At 53.3% G+C, this 26,280-nt stretch overlaps 1 protein-coding gene across 3 annotated transcripts in view; it reads left to right on the plus strand.

Moving 5' to 3' along the window:
• COL27A1 (collagen type XXVII alpha 1 chain) overlaps positions 1-26,280 on the plus strand; it is a 143,756-nt gene that overhangs the window by 14,553 nt on the left and 102,923 nt on the right. For all 3 annotated transcript variants that reach the window (XM_079926902.1, XM_079926904.1, XM_079926903.1), the window contains exons 4-7: positions 6,366-6,419; positions 10,683-10,736; positions 20,833-20,886; positions 22,395-22,448. In XM_079926902.1, the coding sequence (XP_079783028.1) occupies positions 6,366-6,419; positions 10,683-10,736; positions 20,833-20,886; positions 22,395-22,448 (216 nt within the window). The remainder of the gene's footprint in view (positions 1-6,365; positions 6,420-10,682; positions 10,737-20,832; positions 20,887-22,394; positions 22,449-26,280) is intronic.

The raw sequence follows: 26,280 nt of genomic DNA on the forward strand, positions 1-26,280 counted from the left end.
GAGGCCGTGTCCAAGCCAGCAGAACTGGAGCAGCAGCAGGCTTTCAGGGTGTAGACTCTGCCACTGGGCCTTTCGGGTGCCTGAGCCTCCTGGGCTTTGGTGATGTGGGTCAGCAGGAAGTGAGGCCTCCCGCCAGATCTGGTCTTGAACTTCGCCCCTTATCAAAGAAGGTGCTGGAGTTGACCTGTTCAGGGGATGGGTGCTCAGGGACCATTCAGTTCACCCTCATCATTGGGCGGGTAAGGAGCCTAGGCACTGTGTCCAGAAAGGGCCAGGATTCGCTCAGAAGCCACACAGCACGTGGGAGGCAGAGCTGAAGTGTACGCCCCAGCTCCAGACTCCAAGATCAGCAGATTCCAGTCCCCGCCGCCCCCCCCCCCCACCCCAAGTGTCTGCTCTGAGACCCTAGGACTCAGGGCTGAGAGGCTGAGGGCTTCAGCGCTGTGTCAGGCCCTGTCCTTGGTCTCAAGTGAAGAGTTCAATGTCTAAAAAATCTTCTGTTTCTGTACCTATCACGTTCATGAGTTACTTCCACACACGTGGCATCTCCCTTTAGGACCTTGTAGAAACTGATCCAGACGGGTAGGATGTGTGCACTAACCCCTCCTCTACAGATAAGAGGACCAGGGTTGGGGAGACAAAAGACTTGGCCAAGGGCACGCAGCATGTTCTTGCAGGAGGAGCTGGGATGCAGCTTCAGTGAGGACCATGGCTCTTCCTCCTTCTCCAGCCCAGAACAGATGAGGGCAAGAGGGAAGACATCAGTGTGCCCGGGTGCCATGCTGCCTCATGTCCCGTGCTGTCCCCTAATCCCACCCTCCCCCCGGCTCGGAACCTAGTCTCACTCCAGTAGGAACCAAGAAGCTTCTAGAAGCTTTGTCCAGTCCGCTGTGGCAAACTGGTGGCGAACTGGTCATTTATATTTCACCAGATATCAGAAATTATTCATTGAGGTGGCATCTTTGAACAGCAGTGACAAGAACTCGTGTTTCTTCTGTTTTCTCTTATCCCCGCCCCAAACCCTCAGATACATTCAGGATCTAACCCCAGCAGAGCAGAAGCTGTGCTGCCCGGGACATGGGGCTTAATTGTCCCCAGTCTGGGCACACGCAGACCTGGGTTTAAATCCTGGCTCCACTCCTTACTAGCTCTGCGGTCCCGACCCACTCTAAGCTTTGGTTTCTGCAGACGGTAATAGCTCCCAACTCCTGTGAGGAAGCCGGTTGAGGAATCTCCAGGGCTGCCTTGGAGTTTTCGATTTGCTGGGTGATTTGGGGAACTTCTTTCCTCTCCCTGGGGCTGTCTCCCCGCTATGACCCAGTGTTGGGAGAGCTCCCTTCTTAGAAATGACTGCAGGACCTTTCAGAGCCTGAGAGGGTTGTTCAAGGCTGTGTCTGGCCAGTTCTGCATGGTTCTCGAGGGGCACGGGACAGACTGGCAGAGGCTGAGACAGAGCTGTGGGCCCAGGCCTGCCAGGAGTTGTAGCACTGCGGGAGGGAGCTCTGTGGGAGCCCCAGGAGCAGGGGGAACATGGAAAAGCTGAGCTTGGCCCCGGGTGACTAGGGGCGGGGAAGCTGTGGTTCACAGAGGCTGCACAGAAGCTGCACAGAAGCCCCACGCCCAGGAGGAGGCGAGTCAAGGCCTTATTTATTCACGATCAGGCTGCTGGCATTTGCACACCCTTGCACTTTTTCCAAGCGTTACCTCGGGGAGACCCGGCCGAGCGCCTGGCCCACAGCAGATGCTCCATGACTATCTGGGAGATGAATGAAGGAATTTGATCCTTACGGAAAACAGGTTGTCCTGACACGCAGGCCAGGCTCTTTGAGGTTACACAGATCTTTGCTGCCGGTGCAGTAAGGAGGCGCTTGTAGTGCAAGAGCACACAGACTTTGGATTTGGAATGACCTGGGTTTGAACCATTCCCTTATCCAGCCATCTTTTCATTCTTTCAACAAATGTTGAATGAGTGCCTTCTAGGTGCTAGGTGCTGTGTGACCTTTGGTAAGTCACTTAACCTCTCTGAACCTCAGTTTTTGGCCTCTGTAAAACAAGGGTATGGTACCACCTACCTTTCCAAAGTTGTGTGGGTTGTCTGAGATGAGAGGCGTAAAGCACCCAGCTTTAGAATATGGGTTCCAGTGGATGTGTGTGGCTGATTGTTGATGTGCAAATGGTTGAGGTAGGGGCATTGTTGCCCTAAGAGAACCAAGAGGTTCTGGCACAGGAGGGCCTTCATGCCGTTGGCAGTTAGGAATCAGGGCTAGATCTTGAGCAATTCACCCCTTACACTGGTATCATCTAGAATCCAAGAGAACGGAGGGGCATTTTGCTTTGTCTTTGCATATGATTTTTGAGCTCCTGCTGCGTGCCAGGCTCTGTGCTAAGCAGTTTGTGTGCTGTGTCCTGTGACCCCAGGCAGAGAACAGGGTAATCGAGGAGAGTTTAAGGAAGGCATTATTTACAGAGGTGTTGGCATCATCAAAGGAATCAACAGGGGCTGGAGAAGCACATGGGGTCCAACGTGAATTACAAGGGGAGGGGAAGGTGTTGCTAGAAGCCAGTGAGAGTTAAAGCATGAACAGGGGTCTCGAACAGGAGCTGGGACCAAACTATAGCACAGCAAGGAGGGAGCAGGGAGAGAAATAGCCCACCCGCCCTCTCCTTCTACTGGAAGAAGAAGTTTCTTGCTGGGGTCTCCCGTTGACCAAACTCAGCCAGAAGCAGAGAGCGGGAAAGCCTGGCAGTGCAGCCTGTAGAGGTCAGCTTCCCAGGGCACAGAATGGATCTGGGGAGCAAATGGAGAATAACCAGCACGCGCATACATTATCTTGGGGAAAAAAAAAAGGGGGTATTGTATTCCTATTTTACAGCTGGGAAAACTGAGACCCAGAGGCATAGGGAGATGAAGTAATCTGCTCAAGGCCTGTCCCAGTAGGCCCTTCCCTAGGACAGAGACTGGGGAAAGCTCAGTGCCCTTTGGGCTAACCTTGGGAATAATCGTGAGCTCAGATGGTTAGAGATGGGAGGGCCTTTTGAGATCTCCTGCCTCCCCCACCAGGCAGCAGGCACTGAGCAGAGACCCAGAGAATGAAAGGTCATTGCTCAGGGTCACCTGGCTGTTAGCAGCTCACTCAGGACTGGACTCAGGTCTCCCAGATCCCAGGCCTGCGAAACCTCTCCTTGCCTGCTGCCAGGGGCCATGCCAGCCAGGACTTACTTCCTTCTGCAAGGCTTGGCAGGCGGGCTATTGCAGCTGGACACAAGGGTGGACTTGTTCCGGGGGATGGGGTTCCCCTAGGCCTGACTGTTGGAGGCCAGGACCCTTGGGGGAAGCCCAGAGCGGCTGCCTGGTTGTTTCCATGGCTCTGTTTGCGTGAGCCCCGAGCCCAGGCCTCGTCCACCTCCCCCAGACAGGCCTGCAGCCCCCGCTCCCCTCCCCCTCAGCTCCAGGCCCTCTCAGAGGCCCCGTTGTTTGCAGCGTGGAGTGGAAAAATCCCACCCTGGCCTTGTGAATCATCCCGGAGTCACCCGCTCAGGCTTCGGGCCCTGGAAAGAAATGGCAGCGTTTTTCCACTGCACGGTGAGCAGGCAGGGTCTCGGATCAAGCGAGAAGGGCAGGGGGCACCCAGCCTCACTGCGTGTGGGAGGGTCAGGCCTGCCTGGGGCCGCAGCTGGGCTGCTGGGCTGCCATGTCAAGGAGTCCAGCTGTGAACTGACATCACCAGGCGGGGCCGTGGGTCCTGCCTGGCACTTAGAGTCTGTTTTGCAGATATCAAGGATGAGGTCAGAATCCAGGCTGGATGCCAAGAGGGTGTGTCCAGGCCACTGCAGTGGTGGCTGTCCCAGGGCCCACCGGGGAGCTACACCCCACGGAGACTGCCTCTCCCTGGAGCCCTGCACCATCTTTCACCCCTCCGGGCCTTGGCCACCTTCTCTGGGAGACGGACGTGATCTCACCGTTTCTCTCCCACTGGAAAACCTAGAGGAGGACATCACCACAGAAATTCAGGGAACGCCAGTGTTGGGAAGGTTCTGGGATGGTCATTTCACAGATGCCCACACAGGGGAAGGGACTTACCCAAGGTTGCGCACCTGGTCACGACGCACCTGGCCGAGATTGCCTGTGAGGAAGCTGCCCAGGATAAGAGAACCAGTCAAATGATCCTTGGTTGAATCCAGGCCCTACCTGTTAGCTGTGTGGCCTTGAGCAAATCACTTTGCCTCTCTGAGCCTCTCTGTGGTTTCTCATCCGTGAAGAGGGTTCAGTCATGATAAAGGTACCTGCAGTAACGCTTGGCCTCAGCACCCCGCACTTCCCCTTGATTCTGGGTCACCTGGAAGAATAGGGCCGAGGAGGACCTTCTAGGAGGGGAAACCTTTGCTCTCCCCCAAACAGATGCTGGGGAAGGTGACTTAAAATTTTGAGTTGGGGAGTTTCCAGCAGCTTGCTTAACAGAAACAGCACTAACTTTCTGGGCGTTAACTGTGTACCAGGCACTAGGATTTGCACTTTTTACAGATTACCTGTCAGCTAGGTGCTGGTACAGCCTCATTTTACAGTTAAGGAATGAAGCCTTGGAGGCTGGAGGGAGCTGGCCCAAAGCCACACAGCTAGTAAGTGAGGGCGCCCAGTGTGGACCCAGGCCCCTGTCTTATACTGCATTCTACTACTTCCCAGGGAGGAGCAGAGAGTAGGCTGGCCCTGAATCTCCAACCCCCAGAGGTAGATAAAAGACTAGAAACTGTCCACCCCGCCCCTGGGCTCTGGATGGAAGGAATGCTGCCTGCTGCCAGTTTGGCCAGAGGTACCTGGAGGCTCAGATGGCCAGGACTTGCACTAGGTCACGCAGAGCCTCCCTCCCTCCGGCCGGGGCTCTTTCCAGTGACCCCGGGGCCTTGGTACCCATATCTGCCTGTCTGGATCTCTCTTCTGATTTTTATTTATGGACAAGCAAGCACGTGGTGTTCACAGACCAGAACTGTGAATCAAGGCTGCCCAGCGTGAGATCTGGATTAATTACCAGCCAAATCATACTGGGTTTTCAACACTGATTTTAACTCTGGGCAGGAAACCTGGAATCTCGTTGATGGTTATTTGAAACAAATGAATTCCCCAGGCCTCACACATCCTTGAAAGCCTGGCTTCCTTTGAAGGCTGTGTTCAGTTCTTTACATCAGGCACTTAGTTAATCCTCATTCACTCCTTTGGGGTAGACAGGGCAGTAGCTGTGGTAAAGGAGAACTGTGGAGACTCAGGCTGAAGGCCTTGCACCAAGTCTCCAGCTATTAAGTGGCAGGACTAGGATTTGAACAAAGGTCAGACTGCGGTTTAGTAAGTCTGCTGGGCTGACTTGCTTCCTATGGGAAGGGAAGAGAGGTGAGGCCAGACAGGTGCTCCCTGAATGCCACGATGCGGGGTTAGGCCCGTCTTATGTGGGAAATGGGGAGCCATTGAATGTTGTTGAGCAGGGGAAATGCCTTGGGAAGGTGAACCAGGCTGTGTGGAGGAAGACTGGAGGGGGGAGAGGGCGGAGGCAGGGAGACAAGTGAGCGGGCTGTTACGCGTTCTCAGGGCGTGGTGATGAAGGTTGGACCCGGCTGTGACCACTGGAATAGGTGCAACATTTGACTGACGATTGCATACTAGGCATTGTGTTATATGTTTACCATCTCATTTCATCCTCGCGATAATCCAATGAGGAGGGCATTATTACTGCATTTTATAGGCACAGGCTGGTTAAGGAACTTGCCCAAACCCAGCTGGTAGGTGGTAGCACTGGGATTTGAACCCAGGCCTGTCTGATGTAGCAGTCTTTGCTTACACCCTTGATGCTACACTGCCGCTCCGTGGTGCAGAGATGCTGGTGTGACCTTGGACAAGTCCCTTCTCTGCTGAGGCTCTGCAGATAACTTGGCTGAACTCTGAGATCTCTTGCTGAGCCTTGGGGAGAGAGAGATGACTCATATCCCACTAGTTCCTTTGAGAAGACCATGGTCTAGTGGGAGCAACGGGCTTCTAAGCAGATAATTCCCCAAATATAGTACAGTGGCCTTTAAAGCAGAGGGAAAGAGAGGGCTTGGCCCAACTTAGGGGAGGGATCAGGGAAGGCTTCCTGGAGGAGGCGACACCCTAAGTTAGTTGAGTAATAAAAGATGAGCGCTTCAAAGACCAAGAAACAGCAGCTGCAACGGCCTGAAAACCCCAAAGAGCATGCATTCCTCAGGTAGGTACCTCAAGGGATCCCTCTTCTCAACCATAGGGTTTCCATGCCCAGAGCTCTGGATAGGTTTGTTGAATGACTACGTGATTCCATTCTCTTCTGCCACTGGGCACTGATGCTGTCTTCTTGCTTTTTATTCAGGGTCCCCCTGGGCTGCCTGGGCTCCCTGGACCTCCTGGTGCACGGGGTCCTCGGGTAAGTGATCACGCGCTGTCCTTTTGAGTTCTGGTAGGCTCTGTGTCCTGTACCCCATCGCCCCTGAAGTCTCAGCTTTGCTGTGTGTCCTTATGCTGCCTGGCACCCGTTTTCCACTTTGTCCATTGGAGTGGACGTAGGGCTCTTAGGGGGCACTGTGTAGCCAGACGTGGCATGGGACAGTGAGAACCTCTTGAAGAGTCTATGCTGTCTATTGTGGGTATCACCCTTGGCAGCCTGGAGTGGAGAAGGGGTTTCTGCCCATCCCCTCAGCTGATGGGCTTTAGTGTTTGTCCAGGAAAAAAGCTGACTTGGGAGAGCCTGACACTTGCATCCATCTTCCCATCTCTGCTGGGACAACCTGGGGTAGCGATGCTGACATAGGCAACCAGATGGGCCGTGCCAGGGATGGGGTGAGCTTCCCATGCTGAGAGGTTCAACCAGAGTCTGGAGAATGGCTTGGCAGGGCTTTGGTGGCTGGTAGGAGCTAGCCGGAACCTCGGAGTGAAAAGCAGCTCCGGTCTGTTATGCCTGGCATGTCACTTAATGCTGTCTTATTTTGATCCTCTCTCCTTCCAGGACCCCCATGGGCCAGTGTGACCACTCTCATTTTAGGGATGAGAAAACCGAATTACTAGGAAATGGAAGAGCTAGGACTGGAACCCAGGCTCTTAACCATATAATACTGGGACTCTTAGGGGTCCTCTTGGAGAGAAATCTGTCGTTTTCCCAAGAGGGCTCAGACCCATGGCGCCTGGCATCTGTGCCCAGGCTGAATCAGCCTTTCCCACGCTGGGGGCCTGGCGAGGCCCTGGCAGAGATAGCTGCCTGGGGCATATTTTTAGCTCTGAGCCCAGAGGATGGTTCTGGTTATGCAATTACTCGAGCCCTAGTTCCCTCCAGCCCTGGCCCTGTGCTCCCTGGGCCCAGGGCTCTGGAATCTGCTGTCTGAAGTGGCATTTCCTCCTGGCTTTGGAGTCTCCATGGGGCACTTGCCCAGAGCTGGGGACCACAGAGGTATCATGGACAATGCTGGCCAAGGGACCTTGTAGCCTGGGACCAGGATGAGGCCCCTGGACGTAGCAGTCTGCCTGAGCCTCCAAACTCCTCCTGAGCCCCTAGCCTCTGTGCCTTTGTTTGGACTGTCCTCTTGACCCGGCATGTCCTCCTTGGCAAATTCCTCCTCCATCCATAGCTCAGATCAGATGCCGCCTCCTTTTCTGATGATCACCTCCTTCCTGGCGCTCCTGCGGCACTTAACTGCCCCTCTGGCTGGCATGGGTCCCTTGTAAAAGCTCACACTGGCCACTGAACTCTGTCACCTGGGTGGCGTATGCAGGATCTCATCCCATCTTCCCAGCCTTCCCGATAAGTAAGTTCCAATACTATCCCCATTTTACAAGTGAGGAAACTGAGGCTCAGAAGTGTTCAGTTGCTTTCGATAAGTTCAAACACAGAGTAAATGCCAGAGCCAGGATGGAACCCGGACAGTCTGACTCCACAGCAGCAGACAGTCTGACTCTTAAACTACCTGTTGTGCTAATTTTTCCAGTCAACTCAACTGAGCCTCTCTGGGCCAGAGACAGGCGCTGTTGACTTTTCTTTTTCACCCAATGCCTAGCAGAGTACCCTGTGTGCAGAAGGTGCTGAGCAAATGGTTGCCGATGGGTTCTAGTCTGGGAGTCAAGAGCATTTCCCCCAAGAAGCTGTGTGACCTTAGGCAAGTCCCTTCCCTATTCTGGGCCTCAGTTTCCACATCTGTAAAACACTGGATCATGGTAAGGCATTTCCATCCAAAGTTCCTACCAGCTCTGAAATTCCACAAGTGAGGGAATGACTCTCCTGACATCCCTCTCAGGCTTTCGGAGTACTCCCCACTCCCTGCTGCCCGTCACCCTGTTTCTAGACTGGAAATTCCATAGATCATAAAATGCCAAAGATAATAGAATGCTGGGATTAAACAATCCCAGTTCCTCTGTACAGATGGTGGTTCTGGGGCTCAGGGAGGGTCAGGGCTTTATCTGAGGTCATCCAAAGCTCTGTGGCTGGCCCCTTTCCACCTCTGCATACTCCCTCGACCCATCGAGGGATGCTGGGGAATCCCTAGGCCCTCCCTCCACTCGGCTTTCTGGGCTGCAGCATTTGTAGAGTCGGTCTGCTTGGCTCCCAGTCAACTATGTGATTCATTTCTCTGCAAGGCAGTGGCTGGAGAGGAGTGGAGGAGTGGGGATGGGAAAGCAGGAAGCCCTCACCTTCACAAGCTGCAGATGGGGTAGCCGAGCGCTCTATCCCTCCATCTTTAGGGCAGCTGGGGGCACAACTGGGGAGAGGTAGTCAATCTTGACATTGCCCGGCACAGCCCATGCCTGGTTCTAGGATGCTAGATGTGAAGGTCCCCTCCTCAAACACCCCCGTCCAACCTTTTCCCAATTCAGGCTGAGCTCTAAAGTTAGAGCCCAGGAGCCCAGGCTGGGGTGAAGCTCTGAGGTCTTCCAGATTCCTTAGACACCATGAGTCCCTGTCATTCATGGAACTGATGGGGAGACTGAGGCTGGAGAGGGGGAAGGCTCAGAACTGGGACCATATTGCATCTAGGTGCCAGGAGACAGCGTTTGGTGAAATATTGGGAAGGGGCTGGTGGGTTGATTATTTTGGAGGTCACCCATGACACCGTTATAAATTCCCCAGACTGAGTGAGCCTCTCAACTCTGTTCCTCCTCCACATGGATGGAGAAGGGGAGGGTCCCAGCTCAGGCATGGAGGAAGAGGGAGGTGCCTTGGGCAGAATGTGACAGGCTGCAGCTGGGAAGTTGGCCTTGAAGAGAGAGGAAGGAAGCAAATTCATACACAGCCAGATGAGTCAAGAGGGGGCAGGGGCAAGGGCAGTGTATCTAGAGGCTGTTGTAGTAGGGGGCACCCCTCGAGGTCCCTGTCTCCATCCCCAATGCCTCAGATTATTCCTGTTGGACAAAAGACCTCCAGAAAGTACTCAACTCTTAGGACTCTGTTTATATTACTGGGCTGCAGGACGCTAGCCCAGGGCCTTTGCAGAGAAAGTGGACATAAGGCCGCAGCTGTTGTAAGGGAGATTCAAATATGGCCTGAGAAAATCCAGTGCCACGAATAAGCCTTGGACTTGAAGCCAAAAAAACTGGGTCCCGGCCCTCTCTTGGACGCTACTCTGCTGTGTGACCTTGGCCAAGACTCTGACTCTCTGAGTTCAGTCTTCCCAGCTGCTTCGTGGTCCCTGGGGGACCCTGTAAGCTCAGAGCATGTAGGAATCTAAGGGAGAGCTCTGACTACGTGTTGGGGCCACAGGAGGGATGCCCGTTTGTTCAGAGCAGCCAAGTGCTCCCTTGACTGGGCTCGCAACTCCAGAGGCTCATACAGAGTCCAGTTGGAGTCTGAAGTCTGGAGAGGTTCCCTTTAGCAGGAAGAGTCCCAGAAGGTTCCTTGGAGGAGGTGGCATTAAAGCCAGGCCTTGAAGAATGGGTTGGATTTCAGCTGGAGGGGATGGGTGGGAAAGGCATGCCAGATGATGGGACAGCATGACAAAATGATACACAGGGCTTCCCTGGCGGCGCAGTGGTTGAGAGTCCGCCTGCCGATGCAGGGGACACGGGTTCGTGCCCCGGTCTGGGAAGATCCCACGTGCCGCGGAGCGGCTGGGCCCGTGAGCCATGGCCGCTGAGCCTGCGCGTCTGGAGCCTGTGCTCCGCAGCGGGAGAGGCCACAACAGTGAGAGGCCCGCATACCGCAAAAAAAAAAAAAAAAAAAAAGTGTTACAGAGAGGAAGTATCCATACCAGGCATTGTCAGGGCAGCAAACAGCTAAGTGTGCTCTGAGCCTGAGGAAGCGAGTGTGGGAGGGGCTCATGGGGCCAGGTGGAGAGCGTACAGAAAGGTGGTCACATTCAGGGGTTAAGGGCTTGTGCTCTGAAGCCACGCATCTGAGGTTGAGATCTAGCTTTGCCCCTTAGCAGCTGGGTGACCTGAGAAAGTTATAAACCTCTCTGAGCAACAGCTTCCTCATCTTGAAAATAGGAATCGTGGTAGCACCTACCTTGTGGGTTAATAGGTTAAAGTGAGATAATGCGCGGAAAGTGCTTAGCACGGGGCCGGGCGTCAGGGGAGCCTCTCTGCAAGCAGCTGCTATGGCCAGACTGCTGAGACTTGACTAGGGAAGACCCAGCAGATGGGTGGGCGGAAGTGCCAGGCCCTGACCCCTATTTTCCCCTCATCTCTTTTTTCTTTTCCCTTTCAGGGTCCTCCTGGGCCTTATGGAAATCCAGGCCTCCCGGGCCCTCCTGGAGCCAAAGTGAGTGTTTGCTGTGGGGTCTGGAGGGAGAGCCGTGGGACGGATGCTGAGGTTAGGGCTGCATTGGGGGAGCTTCTCTTCTTAGAGGCTCCTGGTGGTTGGGCCTCAGGGTCACTGTGGAGGCCTCAAGCACTCCCTGGAGCCTCCCAGGTGCCAGGCCCTGTACCGGGCTGGAGACACAGTGAGGAGTTAAGAGTTTAGCTTCTGGTGGGGAGGGGTTGAGGGGGAGAAGGGCAGCTGGAACCTAAGGCCCTCAGAGGGAGTGGAAAGAAAGGTCATTTGCTGCTAAATAGGGAGGGCTGTGAAGGTCCAGCTCGAATGTACGTGTTACTGGGTCATAAGACACACCCTGGGGAGGCATGTCAAGTTTTGAGCTCGGGAGGGACGTGGAAAGATCATGTTTGAGAAAGACCCCGGATGCCATGTGGAAGATGGACTGGGGGGTGTGGAACCAGAGCAGAGGCAGGGAGACCTGGGGTGATACAGGCCAGCGTAGGGGTATGGGAGGAGGGGAGTGGGCACCTTGACAATGTGGAGGTGAGGTAGGGAGGACTCGGTGATGGGCGAGAGGAGAGAGATGGTGACTCCCTGGTGTTAGCCTAGGTGACCAAATTGAGGAGCCAGAAGAAGGAATGTTGCATCTGGGAATCTGTAGACCGGCCCGGTGGAGATGATTCGCAGACATTCTGAAACTCAGGAGACTCTGAGCTGCAGATAGAGCCCTGGGGGGTGGCCAGCACAGAGAGGCCACCTCTGGACTTTAGATGGGACCAGAAACCCACGTGACTGGCGCTCTGATGAGTGTCGGGGGCTCCAGCCCCGGGGTGCCTTGGTGCCTTCCAGGAGCACCTGCAGAGAACAGAGCTGTCCAGGGTGGCGCGTGGAGTGAGAAGCACGAGGAAAAGTACAGGGCCAGCATTATTTAGGTTACAGGGAGAAGGCTCGAGTGATGGCTGGAGAAATAGGAGGAGAGGAAGGAAGACACAGGCTCGGGGAAGCCAAGAGCACAGCAACCGTGCCGAGAGAGTGTGGGGCAGGCCAGGACAGGCAGAGGGTCTGCCCCGCTGTCAGCTGTGGGGTGGCCAGGTGAAGAGCACCCGTGGGCCCTGGTTGGCCTGGGCTCAGGGTCCTTCTTTGCTAACGCATTACAAAGGGCTAGTGGCTTGAGGAAGGCCATTAACCGACTGGCCCCAGCTCATGCAGCGATTGATGGTTGAACATCCTCCAAAGGCCAGGCTTGACTCCTAGGGCAGAGTTCCTCTGCCCACCGTGTCCGGAAGTTTGGGACAAATGTACGCAAGTGGCCCTGGATGTATGACGCTGTGGTACCAGAGCGCCAGCGCAGAGCCCTTGCGCACGGCGGCGGGAGCCCCTGCCTCCCCCCTGTAGGTGTGTGACTTCGGCCAGGGCTGGACTGGGGTCCTAACTTGGAAGGCGAGCACAGAGGCCTCAGCTGCCTAGGGGCCAGCAGCTGCCTGGAGGTGCTCTGGGTTTTAACAAGGCAAACACTGATGGTAGTAAGCACCGTATATTGGACCCTTACTGTGGGCTAGGCACTCTGCATGCACTTCATGTAGCCTGTCTCATTTGATCCCCACAAAGACCTAATGACCTCATTATCATCGGATGATAGGTGGAGATATTGCACCCATTTACAGATGGGGAAACTGAGGCTCAGGTGGATTAAGACACTGTGTAAGAAACGGCAGTGGCACCTGCCCCCATGGGTCAGGCAGAGAGGGGGGAGCTCCTTGGAAGACTTCTACTTTGCAGAGGCCTCCGGTCTCCAAGGCCGTGGCGTACATCGAGATGCTGAGGATTGGCCGCTGTTTTGATTGCCAGGTTTGCTCAGGAACACGCCTGTCTTGGCCTGCCCCGGGCCTGTCTGGTCCTCCCTCCCTGCCGCCCCCAAACGTGACCCCCTGCTTCTGGGGCAGATGCTCCATCAGCTTCTCCCCGGTCCAGGCTGCCCCACACTGCAGCGCCTCAGCTCCAGTCTGGCCTGCAGCCCACCCCCATCCTGCCAGCAGATGTGCAGAGGCCGGAGGAGGACCCACCAGCTGCTGTTCTCGCCACCTTCAGGAGCAGCTCTGGGTGTGGTGCGTGAGGTTCAGTAGTCCTGACACTCCTGCTGCCACATGGAGCTGGGACCTGTGGACTCAGGGCCTCACGGATAGGCTTCCAGCTTGCTTCTGTGTAAACGAGTAAGGGTGAGGGTTCCAGAAAGCACACTGGAATGGGCGTCTTCTTCTCCCATTAGAACTTGCATAACATGCCAAGGGGAAAAGTCATGCCCTTTGCCTGGACACTTGGTTGTGAGTCTAAGGAGTGAGCAGAGGTGGATCCAGGACAGATCAGTTGGATGGGAGGCCCAGTCTGCTGGGCTTTGGCCCTGGGCTGCTCTCAATCTGTGGCTTGACCAGGACAGGGTTAAAGAGAGGCTCTTCCCGGATGGAATTCCTGACTTATCCAAGATTGGAAGGGAATGTCGTGGATCTGCAGGAATAGATGTGATTCTGGGGAGAGGGTCCTCGCTGTTTACCAGATCCTTTCTGGGTCTGGGAGGAGACCCGGTGGGATTGTAGGCCTGGGCTCCTCCAGGCTCTGTGCTGGTTCCTCCTCTTCCGCACGGTGTTGGCTTCAAGAGCTGCCTCTGGGGCCCCCATCCATTCATCTTCCTTCAATCAACAAACATTTATCGAGCACCTACTATGTGCTTTTGTTGGAAAAATCAGCCAAACAAGCAGGGTCTGCGTGGTGGCAGGGAGCCTGCCCTTCGTCCGGCTGGGTCGCTGTGTGGTCGTTCCTGTGCTGTATTTATTGAGCCCTTGGGAGCTTATGGCCTTGTGGGTTAAAGATCCCCCTGCCAGACCAAGGATGGCAGAGATTGGTGGATTGAGGAATCAAAAAGGGGAGACAGAGCAAAGGTGAGGCACTTCATCCCTCTTGAGGTCACAGAGGAGCAAAGACCCAAAGGGCCAATGCCTTACTGGGGTCACTTGCAGTGACCAGCAGTGGCGGGGCTGTATTTCTGGTCCTTGGGTTTGCCAGTCAGAAGACACTTGTCAGGGCTGCACAGCTGGTACAGACCAGAGCCAGGCTTCAACCCCACGCGCCTGCTCCAGAGCCCAAGGCTTTCCCCATGTACCACATACCCATATGCCCCACGTTCAAATCAAGAAGAGGGTTTGTCAGGTCCCGCAGGGAGTCAAGATCAAGGACTTCGAGAATGAGGCAGAGAAGCCAGAACCCTGGGTGGATGGCATTAGCTGACCTTGGAGGCCCAGCGTTGAGTCATGTGTCCAACCGACCCATAGTTATTGCTGCGGGAAAGCACGGTGGTTAAGAGCACAGACTCTGGAGCCAGACGGTCGAAGTTCCCGTCCCAGCTCTGTCACCTTTTAGTTGTGTGACTGTGAGCAAATTATTTGAACTTCCCGTGCCTCAGTTTCCTTATCTGGAAAATGGGGTAATAAGAGTAGCTGCTCCCTTGGGTTGTCATGAGGTATAACTGAGTTAAGAGCAGTGCTGGCCTGTGGTAAGTGGTCAGCTGTCAGCACGTTCAAGGTGCCCGGCCTACAATGGGGCACAGACAGGGACGGTCGCTGCCGTTGTGGAAATAAGCTGACCACTCCCTGAAAAGGGCTCCACGTGAGAGGCACTGGGTGCTCAGAGACCCCACAGAATGGCGATTAACCTGGTCTGGGAGGTGAAGCCTGACTTCCCAGAGGGTGGGAAGGTTGAACCAAGGTCTGAAGAGCAGCAGGCGACCAGGCCAAGGGGCGGGAGGAGGCTGGGGAGGGCAGCAGTCCTGGTGGGTGTGCTAAGACTTTTGGACTTTATCCAAAGGGCAGCAGGAAGGCATGAGGTTTTTAGCAGACGTGACACGATCAGATGGGGTTTGTGAAGGCCACTCAGGCAGCTGGAGAAGCTTGGTCGGTGGCAGCAAGTTGAAGGGTGACCAATGGGGAGGCCTGGAGCTGCCCCGATGGTGATGCTGATGCTGAACCAGGTGAAGTCAGATGGGATGCAGGGCCCAGGTGGGGTAAGAAGCTCTGGACCAGAGGCGGGCAGGGCTCCAGCTGTGCCTGTGCTGGGCGACGAGGCACCTGGCCCCACTCTCCCTGGCAGCCGGCCTCCTCTTCCCTCCTCTGGCCTGCTCGGTTTGCAGTGAATTACCCTAGGATTACCCCTAGGATTACTAGGGGCCCTTGGGCACCCGGGGAGAATAGGTGGGCAAGAGGGGCCATGCTCAGTAACCCAAGTGACTGTTAGCAGAGCTGCTAGAAGCTGAGGTGGAGCCAGCCCTTACAGGATTCTCGGGCCTCGGGCCCCAGCCTCCCTTTCCCCTTCCTCTGATGACTGAGGTAGGGCATACTCATTAAAGAAAATGTGGAAAAGTCTAGAAAGTATCAAGAGGGAAGCAGGCCTCTTGCAGTGGCCTTGCCCAGTGATAGGCACTGACTGCATTTTGAACAGCCTGTGGTCCAGGGACTGGCCAACAGCTTTACCTGCTTTGCAGGGTGGATGTTATTACCCCCATTTTACAGATAAGAAAACTAAGGTCCAAAGTGGCTAAGTAACTAGCCTGTTTCTGATAAGTGTCAGAGACAAGATTTGAACCCTCTACCGTCTGACTCCAAAGTCCATAGTTTCAGCCACAAGTCTATTCGCTCCATAGCTCTTTAGCAATGTTGGTTAAGCAATATCTATCTATCTATCTATCTATCTATATATAGAGAGATATATCTATATATTTATCTATATATCAGTATATATACACACACATATATACACGCATACATATATATATGAATAATTTAAAATATGCCTTGCCCGTAAGTGCTATATAGTGTTTAGCTGTAATTTTATTAACAATTGCCTTCTAGAAAGATTGAACCAATCCATGCCACCGCTAGCATTAGAGGAGGTTGTTTGAAAAAGATAATTCATTATTGTTTTCAATTCACTTCACTGCATTGATCATCTTTGAGAAGAATGTTTTTCTTACATTTGTTTTCCATTTGCATTTCACCATTTATGAATTTGTTTATTTTTGGGGTTGGGATGTTATCTTTTTCCTAAAGATTAATTAATTAATTAAATTTATTTTTGGCCGTGTTGGGTCTTCGTTGCTGCCCACGGACCTTCTCTAGTTGCAGCGAGTGGGGCCTACTCTTTGTTGCGGTGCGTGGGCTTCTCATTGCAGTGGTTTCTCTTGTTGCGGAGCACAGGCTCTAGGCATGCGGGCTCCAGTAGTTGTGGTGCGTGGGCTCAGTAGTTGTGGCTCACAGGCTTAGTTGTTCCGTGGCATGTGGGATCTTCCTAGACCAGGGCTCGAACCCATGTCCCCTGCATTGGCAGGCAGATTCTTAACCACTGCACCACCAGGGAAGTCCCAGGATGTTATCTTTTGTTATTGACTTGTAAAAATTATTTGTGTTTATATATGAAGGTTTATTAAGCCTTCATCTACCTTACAAGTATTTTCAAATTTATTGTTTGCCTGTTAAGACTATTCATGATGATTTTCACAAGTGAGAGTGTTACCTATTTTTTTTTTTTTGGACTAACAATAATAACTAACACTTATTAGGAACTTACAATATGTCAGGTAGTATGAAGAGAGCTCTACCATATGTAGAATGTATGGTTCTTTACTTTAATACTTAGACATTTCTTTCCCATAGTAAGAGCAGAGAGGTATTCACTTATATTCCTAGTCATTTTATAATATCATTTGTACTCTTAAAATTTTAAACCATCTGGAATTAATCTTCATGGGAGTGGGTATAAGGTATAACTTTATTTTTCCCCCAGTAGTTCATCATTTATTAAATAACTTATCCTGCACTAACTATTATATGATAGACCAGGGTCTCTTCCAGGCCATTCAAATATGTTTCATTACTGCGTTTGTATATTGCTAGTAAAATACTGTTTTATGACATTTATTAGCTTTATGCTGTGCGTCTCCCTCGTCCACTTTAAAAAAATTGTTCTGGCTATTTAATATGTCAGATAAAATTTATGCCCATCTTAATAATCTCCTTAAAAAACTCCCTTGGGGTTTTTCTTGGAATTGTATTAAATGCGTTTATTAATTTGTGAAGAATTATCATCTTTAAAATATTAACTTTTCCTATCTAAAACCATGGCATATCTTCCCATTTGGCTGAGTTTTAAAAACATCTCATAATAAACTTCTATAGTTTTTATTGCATAAATCCTGCACCTTTCTTCCTAAGTTTGTTCTTAGAAATTTTATATTTTTCTTGCTGTTATGAATGGAATATTTCCCCCATTATATTTTCTAGCTGGCTCTCAGCTATTGAAAAGAACTATTGACTTTGTATATTTGGACTTTTGTGTTTATCTTATAACCATGCCCTTTACTGAATTATTTTATTAGTTCTAACAGTATTTCAGTTAGTTCTCCTGGGTTTTCTAGACAGGCACTCATATTACTTGCAAAAAAAGACATATTTTTGTCTCTTTTTCCTCAAATCTTAGTAATCTTATTTGTTTTTCTTGCCTTATTGCCATGGCCAGAACTTACAAACACATGAAATGGTAGTAGTGATGGTGAAAGAAAGACCTAGTGAATCTTCAGAGGACCTTCCAGGGCTGGGGACAGATCTGACCCAATCCCAGCCCTGGAGTTGTCTCTTGAGACTCCATTCATTCATTTTCTCACTTGAGAAATATTTGTATGATGCCTCCCCTGGCCTATGTACTTGGGATCTTGTGTCTTGCAAAAGATGACTTGCACAGAGGACTTCTGGCCCAGAATTTTCCAGTCCTTCATGATTTGTTCCTTCTTTGTCTCAGCCCCTCTCGAGGCCTCATCTACCCAAAGCCTTCTATTCTCTCCACCTTCCCAACCCTGCCTGCAGGAAAGGAGCTCATAGTTTCTATCCCTGCTATATTTTGTAGCATTTACGGTTTAGGATATACCTTCCCCACCATCTTCTAGTTCCTCAAGTCTCTGTTAACTACTCCAGGCAGAGTCTACTCTTCTGTACACAGAGAGGGAAAGGGGCTTGTCCAAGATCACACAGGCTCGTTGGCTGGAGAGCTGGGTCTGGCACCCAGGTTCTCATCCTCACCAATGTGTAAACAATTAATTAGGCCTTATTATTCCTTATATCTCTCACTGGAGAATTTGCAGGAGTCTGGCTGGGAAGACAGATAGTCTTCTCCATCTCAGAAGTCACACCTTCACTTGACCAAGGGTGCCTTGAGCATTTCTGGAGCCCAGACGTCATCTGGCTCCCTCCTTGTCTTCCTCCAGCCTTAGCGCGGCTGATTTACCCTCAGTCTGGGTCAGGTGCCCCCCTACTTCCTCCTGTACTCCACTTATCACTAGATCTTAGTTGTTCATCTGCAGTGTATTGAAATGTAAAGCTCTTAGGCTCTGGAAGCAGACCTCCTGAGTCTAAATGCCACTTACAAATTGTATGACCTTGGACCAATCACTTACCCTCTCTGTGCCTTAGTTTCCTCATCTGTGAAATGGGGAGAGTGATCATTGCTACCTCATAGATTTATGTGTTGAAGGCTTAGAAGAGCACTCAGGAAATGCTAGTGCAGATTATCATTACTGGTCTCTGGTTTCTCCCTTGATTGGTCCCCACAGGCATGAGCTGTGTCTTGATCCCCACCGTGGTATTCCTTGTGTGCACTGAAGATGTGACTCATCGTAGATGTTCAGTAAATACCTGTGCTTGTTGATGTTGTACTGGGGCAGGGATTACGTCCCAAGCACTGTGCTGACTGCCGAGAATGCAGAGAGCAGTGCATAGTAACTAAAATGCCTGGATACGGACTCTGGGCGAGGGAGCCACTCTGGCATCCCTTTGGGTCTCAGTTTCCCCTTTTGTAAAATGACAGAACAGGATGTAGACCGAGGTGGGCAAGGTCAGGGTGGGGAGAAGCTGCTGTCCTTTTTTAGCCATTGGAATCCTGGGTAGCCCTGGGCCTGACCTTGCACATGGACATAAAAGACATTGGAACTGGGTTTGTGAACAGCCGAGGGTGGGAGAGTGTCAGCAAGGGGCAGCTGTAGCGTGAGGCAGTAGATCACAGAGGCGAGTCCTGCAGAAGTGACCTGGAGGGACCCAGCTGGACAGAGAGTTGGGGTCCTAGCAAGGAGGGGCTGGCCTGCAGCCTGGGGCAGTGGGAGAGCGTATGGGAGAAGTATCTAGGCTTCCCATTTGTAAACGAGGGCTCTGGAGTCAGATAGACCGGGAACCTAGTCAGACCTAGTGAGACCTTGCCTCTTATCTGCACGTCACCCCGGGCTTTGACTGAGCCTCCCTGAACCCCGGTCTTGGTCCTACAGTTCCGTAAGTGGGTGTAAGACGACTGGTGAGGTGCTGCATTGAGTGGGCCTGGCACAGTGTTGGGTGCATGTTAGGTGAGCAGTGGAAGGCCGCCCTCCCTCTTTAAGGCTCTTTCCAGTTTGGAACGCAGTGATTTCTCATGGAGAGTGACTGAGTCAGGATTTGGAAGGTGTGGGTCCTGACGCAGAAAAGAAACAAATGGGAACTAAACTTGGCCAAAACAGCCTGCCTGCGTGTCACGTCCATGATCCCACTGGCTCCTTGCCAAGGAACCTGGATGCCAGCGGGTATGTGTGCTCGTGCCTGTGTATGTGTGTGTGTGTGCGCGTGCGTGTGTGTGCGCTTGCGTGTGCATGTGTGCATGCCTGTGTGTGTGTGTGTATGAGCATGTACCCATGTGCATGTGTGTGTGCGTGTGTGCGTGCGCGCTGTGCAGCCCACATTTTAATGGTGAGGAAACAGAGGCTCAGAGAAGTGAAGTCACTTGCCTGAGGTCCTACTGTGAGTCCGTGGCTTCACCCCAGGACTTCTGACTCAGGACCCAGATTGGGGAGGGAGCTTGGGAGTGAGGGTGAGGGACAGGGATCAGGGGCTCGTGGAAGTTGACAGCAGGGGGACTGACTTTCCAAGGGGCTGTCTCCTGAGTAATTTAATCAGATTGGTTCAAACGAGTGGGCCCACAGCCAGGAACCCTCTTCAGCCCTGTATGAGATGTGGTTGTTGGGCCCTTTCCTGAGCACGTGCTCTTAGGAGCCAGGATCCTTGTGATGGGGACGCCTCCCATAGGCTTGGCACAAAGAATGCTTATCTCTGACTGGGGACACCCTGCTTGTCGGTGTCTTCCCTACTCACTGCCTATTCTAACTTGTCGGGTCCCGGGACGTCCTGGAACGCAGAGCTGGGAGTCACAAATTCAGGGTCTTAGCTCTCGTCTTAGCTCTGCCGGTGCCTCAGCTTGGGGCTCTGGGCAGTCCCTTTCCTTCTCCCGGCCTCAGTTTCCCCGAATGTGTTCATGGGGTAATAACACTTCCGTTGCTCCCTTCATCGGGCTCTTCTGGGAACCTGGTGAAGTGAGGGTTATTGCAAACTGTGAAGGCCTGTACACAGATTAAACGACTGCTGATGCACTGGTCCTAGGTAATTAGAGATGGTGAGGTGAGCATCAGGGGACAGGAAAATCAGAAAGAATCAAGCTTGCCTCTGGGACACATGTCTCAGAAGGTCTCTGAGAGCCCCGGGGGAACACGTCACCTGTACGTTGGGCCCAGGGACCTACAGGTTGGTTGGGGGGGATGCAGTCAAGCTGTATCTTGAGAATGCTTATGGTTTGGCTAATGATGATTGAGAAGTGGTTTTCTAGTTGAGAGTGACTGCTTGAGCAAGGACCCGGCGGTAGGGATGTGCAAGGTCTGGCGAAGGAAGGACTGTGGTCTGGGGGTGGGGCAGAGGGACCCTGTCTGTGGGTTGGGCTGGTGGAAGGAGAGCAAAGTCTGGACAGGATGGCTGGGACCAGATGACGGAAGACTTGGGACACCCAAGGAGGAGTTTGGACTTTGTCAGTAGGCATGGTGGGGAGCTATGGGAGGTGCTGGAGCAAGGAAGGGATGGGATTGGAGAGGACCCTGTGGAGGAATGTGAGTGGGGTAGGCGGGGAGGGCATTTAAGCAGGGGACAGGGAGTTGAGCAGAGTTGGTGGGGAGACACCCTCTTTAGACAACATGGCGGCCAAAGTAGAATTGTTTTTGTTTCAGGGACAGAAAGGGGACCCCGGGCTCTCACCAGGAAAGGCTCACGACGGGGCAAAGGTAGGTTTCCAGGGACCCCAATGCTCAGGGAAGTGGGGCAGTGGACAGCAGGGAAATCACCGTGCTCTGGGGCGCACCCTCCCGACAGAGGTCACTGCGTGACAAACGCTGGAGGTGGGAAGTAGAAAAGGATGGGGTCTGTTTCTCCCTCAAAGCCCTTCAGCTCTCCCTACACCAAACCCAAAACCATTCCCTTCTGCCTTCTTCCGGTGTGCAACCAATAAAGCCGACAAAAAATGTTGCCTGTGGACATACCTTCGGTGAATGTCCTTTTGCCTAACGCCCTGAGTGGGTTTTCTGTAGGGCCTGTTAGGTGACCCTCGACATCCAGAAGCTTCTTGGTAGCACATGCCCAGGAAGCTTCCAACAGACATTCGAAGGCCCCTCTGAGGTTGTTAGTACGAGCAGACAGGTCTGTGAACTTCCAGGACGTGGGAAGGCAACGGGCTGGAGACTCAGGGCTCCCTAACTCTGAAGGGCTGAGACCAGAAGGATCTCCCATGGAAGAGAGAACGCTTAGGCCAAAGGACTTCATCCATCCCTGAAGCGTCCACCCTGTAAATTAAACAAGGGGCTTGGAGGGAGTGCAGGACCGGCCGGAGCAGGGGAACCCAAAACTCCAAGTAAGGTCATCCAATGTCCCGGACATCCGTACGCTGGAAGGAATCCTCGAGTCTGTCTGGCTTCCTTCTGGACGCAATCCAAGAGCCCTCCTGACAGGCAGAACACTGCTTCTCAGCCCAGCCTCCAGCGCGTGGGTCCTCAGAGGTGGCGGCTCCGGCTGATTCCTCTGAGGCACAGGTGGCTCGTTCACGCACATCTTCATGGGAAGTTCTTTCACTCAGCAAAGTCTTACTGGGCGTAAACATCCACATGCACCCCCATTGGATCCTCGCTGGAAGCTTCTAGGCCAGGCAGCTAGGCCTAGCTTGCCCAGGAGAAAGCAGAAGCTGCAGCTGCGGGCGGCTTGCTGGAGGCCACGCAGCTGCTCCGATGCAGAGCAGGCTCTGCAGCCGGGCCTGACGACATGCAGGGCCCGGGCTTCTCTCCTGCTCCTACGTTGTCTGCTTCTGGGTCTCATGGTGGTGGCAGGAATGCCCCCTACTGGGTAGCCGCCATGCCCAGCAAGGGTGAGAAGGAGGGTGTCAGGAATGCAGAGACGGATTCCTGATTGGAACGGGCTGCATGTCCTTCAGGGCTGCATGTCCTTCAGGGCGATGGTTTTCAAACATGGTTTTAACAGCGGAACCCATTCCCCAAATGGTACCTTTTGCCAAAGTCCAACATATAAAACAGATTAAATGGAGTGACTGAGTTAAGTGGGGAGGGGCTGGGTACCCTGCCCGCCCAGCTGCCCTCAGCCCGCTCAGAGGCCTTGAGTCTCCTCTGAGTCCTCTAAGCCTCCATGAATGCTGTTTGCAAACAACTGGCCGTGGGAGGCCACACTTGCAATTTAATGAGTGTCCGCTCCCGTTCCCCCACCTCACCCCCTTGTCTGTGTTTTTCAGGGCGACGAGGGCTTGCCTGGGCTCTCTGGGAATCCAGGACCTCTTGGACGAAAGGTATACCTTGTGTCGATGCTTTGCCTTGCCTGGTGGGCTTCCTAGCAAGCGGGGTCTTCATGCAGGAGTGCTGTGTGCCGCCCGCCTGCCCACCTGCCTCTCCCCAGCTCCCTCAGCAGGGGGCTGGTGGCCGGAGGTGAGAGAGGTTTCCGAGGGTCCGTGCTTGCCAGAGGGTGCGAAGCACCTTGGCTTGGAGGAGGTCCCGCCACCATGGTTAAGGAGGTGTGACAAGAAGTGACCCTTCCTCTCAGGGCCCAGCTGCTCCAGGGAGGCCATCCTAGGGGTGCTCGTGCTGGTGGAGGGAATACTGTCAGAGCCGGGAGCCCCCACTGGCCCAGCTCCTCCTCCCATGGGCGGGATGGCGGGGGCCCGACGCATCCCCTCTCTGAACCTGAGCCTCCTCCCATCTGGAATGACCATGAGCCCCCTGGGGCTGTAAACCAGGAGCCAGGCCTGGAGCGTGGACGTTCAGAGAGTGGGCTCTGGGGTCGGTTGAATCTGGAGTCTACCCGCGGCTCCACCATTTCCTCACTGTGTGACCTGGGGCAAGTCTGACCTCTCTGGGTCTAATATCATCCCTCTGATATACCGCAGGCCAGTGTTCTATAGAGGCAGTGAGTTCTCTGTACGTTCTGAGCTGTTGTCATCTGCCCCCACCCCATCACTGCTTCAGTCAGGCAGGGGGAGTTACCTCTAGTTGCCTTTGGGGGAAGGTCTGCCATTTTCCTAGGTGGTGGGTCTCTGGCTTGTAGTGCCCCTAGATTCCTCTCTGGCTTCCCAGCCAGGGTGTTCCATCCTTCAGACTCAACTCTAGTTGTGTCCAGGAAGCCCTCTTGGAACCCTGACCTTCGGTCTAGGAGACCCTACTCTGCTCAAGGACCCATAGGCTATCTTAGCTGAGTTATTTCAGCCCCGAGACCAGCTTCACCAACAAGGATGTGTGAATCTGGTTCATCACTCTCCCTACAGAGCCTAGCACAGGGCTTGCGCATAGTAGGTGTTCAGGAAACGGGGGAGGACAGTGCAGGGCCAGGGTCAATTGCTTTTTGCAGGAAAATACCCCATTGCTGATGGGTTTTCCGTAGATACATTGGCCTAGGGCCACGTCTTAAGCTTCTACCCTGACTCCCAGCTGTGGCCACAGCTGCCGTCTTTCTCGGCCATCTGGTCCTCATCTGGGCAGCTGTGGCTTCTCCTGGCTCCATCCTGCTTGTGCTCTGAGGGTCCCTGTGGCACAAGGGGACTTGGAACATCACTCCCCCCCTCCCCTTCCGCTTCTCTTCCACCCTCCGTGGCCAGAGCAGGCCACACTGCAGACCTGAAGAAGCGAGACCCAGACAGGAGTCCGTGGCTACCTGAGCTGGGGAAATGTGGTTTCTTCTGCCTCAGAGAACGCAGAGGGACTCCCTCTCCCCACTCACTTCCCCTCTGGGCTCCAGCATTTTCTGATGGATGAGGTGTGGAGGTGTGAGTGGAAAAGTCTCCTTCCAGTCATGGCTCATAAAGCAGCCAGTGGTGGTCTCTGTACCAGTGTACGGTGGTGGGCTGTGTACCAGTGTACGGTGGTGGGCTGTGTACGGGGGTAGCAGTCCAGCAGAGGAGGCGGGAGAGGGAAGAACAGACTGGACCAGCTCCTGCCTGGGGTTCCAGGCCTTCCTGCTCTCAGCAAATGTCCAGGGAGGCCGAGATCCCCCAACTCAGGGGAACCAGCTCACCTGAACAGGGAGAGACATCTTTTCTAAATTAAGGAAGAGCTTCCACGTGATAGGAAAGCTATCTGGCAAAGCCATTTCCACCAAGGCCCTCTGGCCCCGGCCTAGGCAAACATGGAGGAGTTTGGCGTGTGGCAGGCCAGTGTCACCTGCTCACAGAGGATGGTGGGCAGAGCATGGGGTGCTCAGGTCCTAAGGCAGGGACCCCTGACTAGAGGTGGGGGTCAGGGAGGAGGACCAATGGGGCGGCAGCCGGGCCTGGAGTTGTCACTGTTCGTCAGCAGTCTCTCCTCCCACAAGTGTCTTTGGTGACAACAGTAGCCACTTTGCCCTGATCCTGTTGGGTGGTTTTTCTGCCTCATCTCATGTGGGGGGGCCTTGAGCGAGAAGGAACATTGGTGGGTGAGAGGCGAGGTCTGTGTCCCCTTTGCTCATCAGCACATTGAATTTTGGTGTCACCTCAGAGTGACCCCAGTAACCCTATTCATTCATTTATTCAACATAACAGATTGAATGACTATTGTGTGTCAGGCACTGTGCAGACCTCTGAGCTGACACATAGACGAAAATCCCTGTCTCCTCAAAGCTTGCAGTCTCGTGTGGGGAGACAGACAATAAAAACAGTAAAAATACGAGGTGTGTTAGAAGATGAAAAGGGCCATGGAGAAAAGTAGGCAGAAGAAAGGGAGTTTGGGTTGGGAGTTTCCCATACTGACCAGCGTGATAGGAAGGTTTACTGTCCCTCATCACATTGTTTCCTAACAGTAACCTCTGGGAGTTAGGCAGTATTATGCCCATCTTACAGCTGAGAAAACTGAGGCCCAAATAGGTCTCATTCATTCATTCACTCTTCCAGTCATTTCACAAAGATATACCAAGGTACCTGGCCGTGTGCTGACACTGGTGTTAAACGCCAGTGAGATCACTGGGGGCTCACGGAGAGTGAAGTCTACAGCCCCAGTTCACAGCCCCGCTGTGCGTGAGAATCAGCGGGGGAGCTTGCCCACCTCCCCACAGGGGTTCTGGTTCAGTTGGTCTGAGTGGGACCCAGGCAGTAGATTCTCATGTGCAGCCAAGGCTGAGAGCCACTGGATTAATAGCTGTCGGGGTCACTAAATGGCAGAGCTGGGATTTGAACTCAGGTCTCCTGACCCTTCGTCCCTTTCCCTTTCCCCAACACTGATTGAAACAGCTTCTTAAATAAAGTGGGCCCATCAAGTGGAAAAGAGCCTCCCCGCCTGAGAAGGCTTCTTTCTCTGCATCTGCCTGCGATGCTTGCTAAGGGACTTTGCTGAGCTGATTCCAGATGGGGGAGCAGGTGCACAGACCAGGTCAGACACGCCTGGATGGAATCCCAGCTGTGTCCCTCTCCTGCTGTGTGAGCTTGGGCAAGTGGCCTCAGTTGCTTCATGCAGTGGTTGGGAGGGTTAAATAAGATGCTCTGTCCTCGGCACCCAGCACAGGGCTGGCACGGGGTAGATGCTGCGTACGTATTTGTTGAATGAATGAATGAATGAATGTGTGATCACGATGAACATGAAGAAGCAGTGCTGCAGAAGGTCTTGCCCGCCTGGTCCCATCACTCATCTTGCTTAGTTACCAGTTAACCACCCTCCACTAACCCAGAAGGCTACCAGAACCCTATTTGTACCTTGTGAGGGCAGAATCCCATGCTGCCCCTAATCTAACCCTCCTGCCTTCTCTCTATAGAGCAGCGCTTCTCAGCTGCCCCCCAGGGAAGAGTTAACAATGTCTGGACACATTTTTGGTCATCACAAATGAGAGGGGGCGCTACTAGCTTCCAATGGGTAAAGCTAGAAATGTTGTTAAAGACCTTACAATGCGTGGGACAGATGCTCCACCCAGAGCAGAACCTTATCCAGCCCAAGGTGTCAGCGGTGCCGAGGCCAAGAAACTCTGCTGTATAGAACCCCTCACTCCATCCAATCCTGTGTGCCCTGGGCCTTCCTGCCTCCCTGCATTTGCTCCCGCTGGGCCCTCTCCTGGCATGCTCAGACCACTCATCTTCATGGATCTGTCCCTTGATTCCATTCTCGAAGGCCATCTTTTCCAAGAGCATCTCCCCAGCACCTCCAGGCAGAATTCATACCTCCCTCCTC

This window comes from Stenella coeruleoalba (assembly GCF_951394435.1).
Source record: "Stenella coeruleoalba genome assembly, chromosome: 7".
In the NCBI taxonomy this organism is placed as follows: domain Eukaryota; kingdom Metazoa; phylum Chordata; class Mammalia; order Artiodactyla; family Delphinidae; genus Stenella; species Stenella coeruleoalba.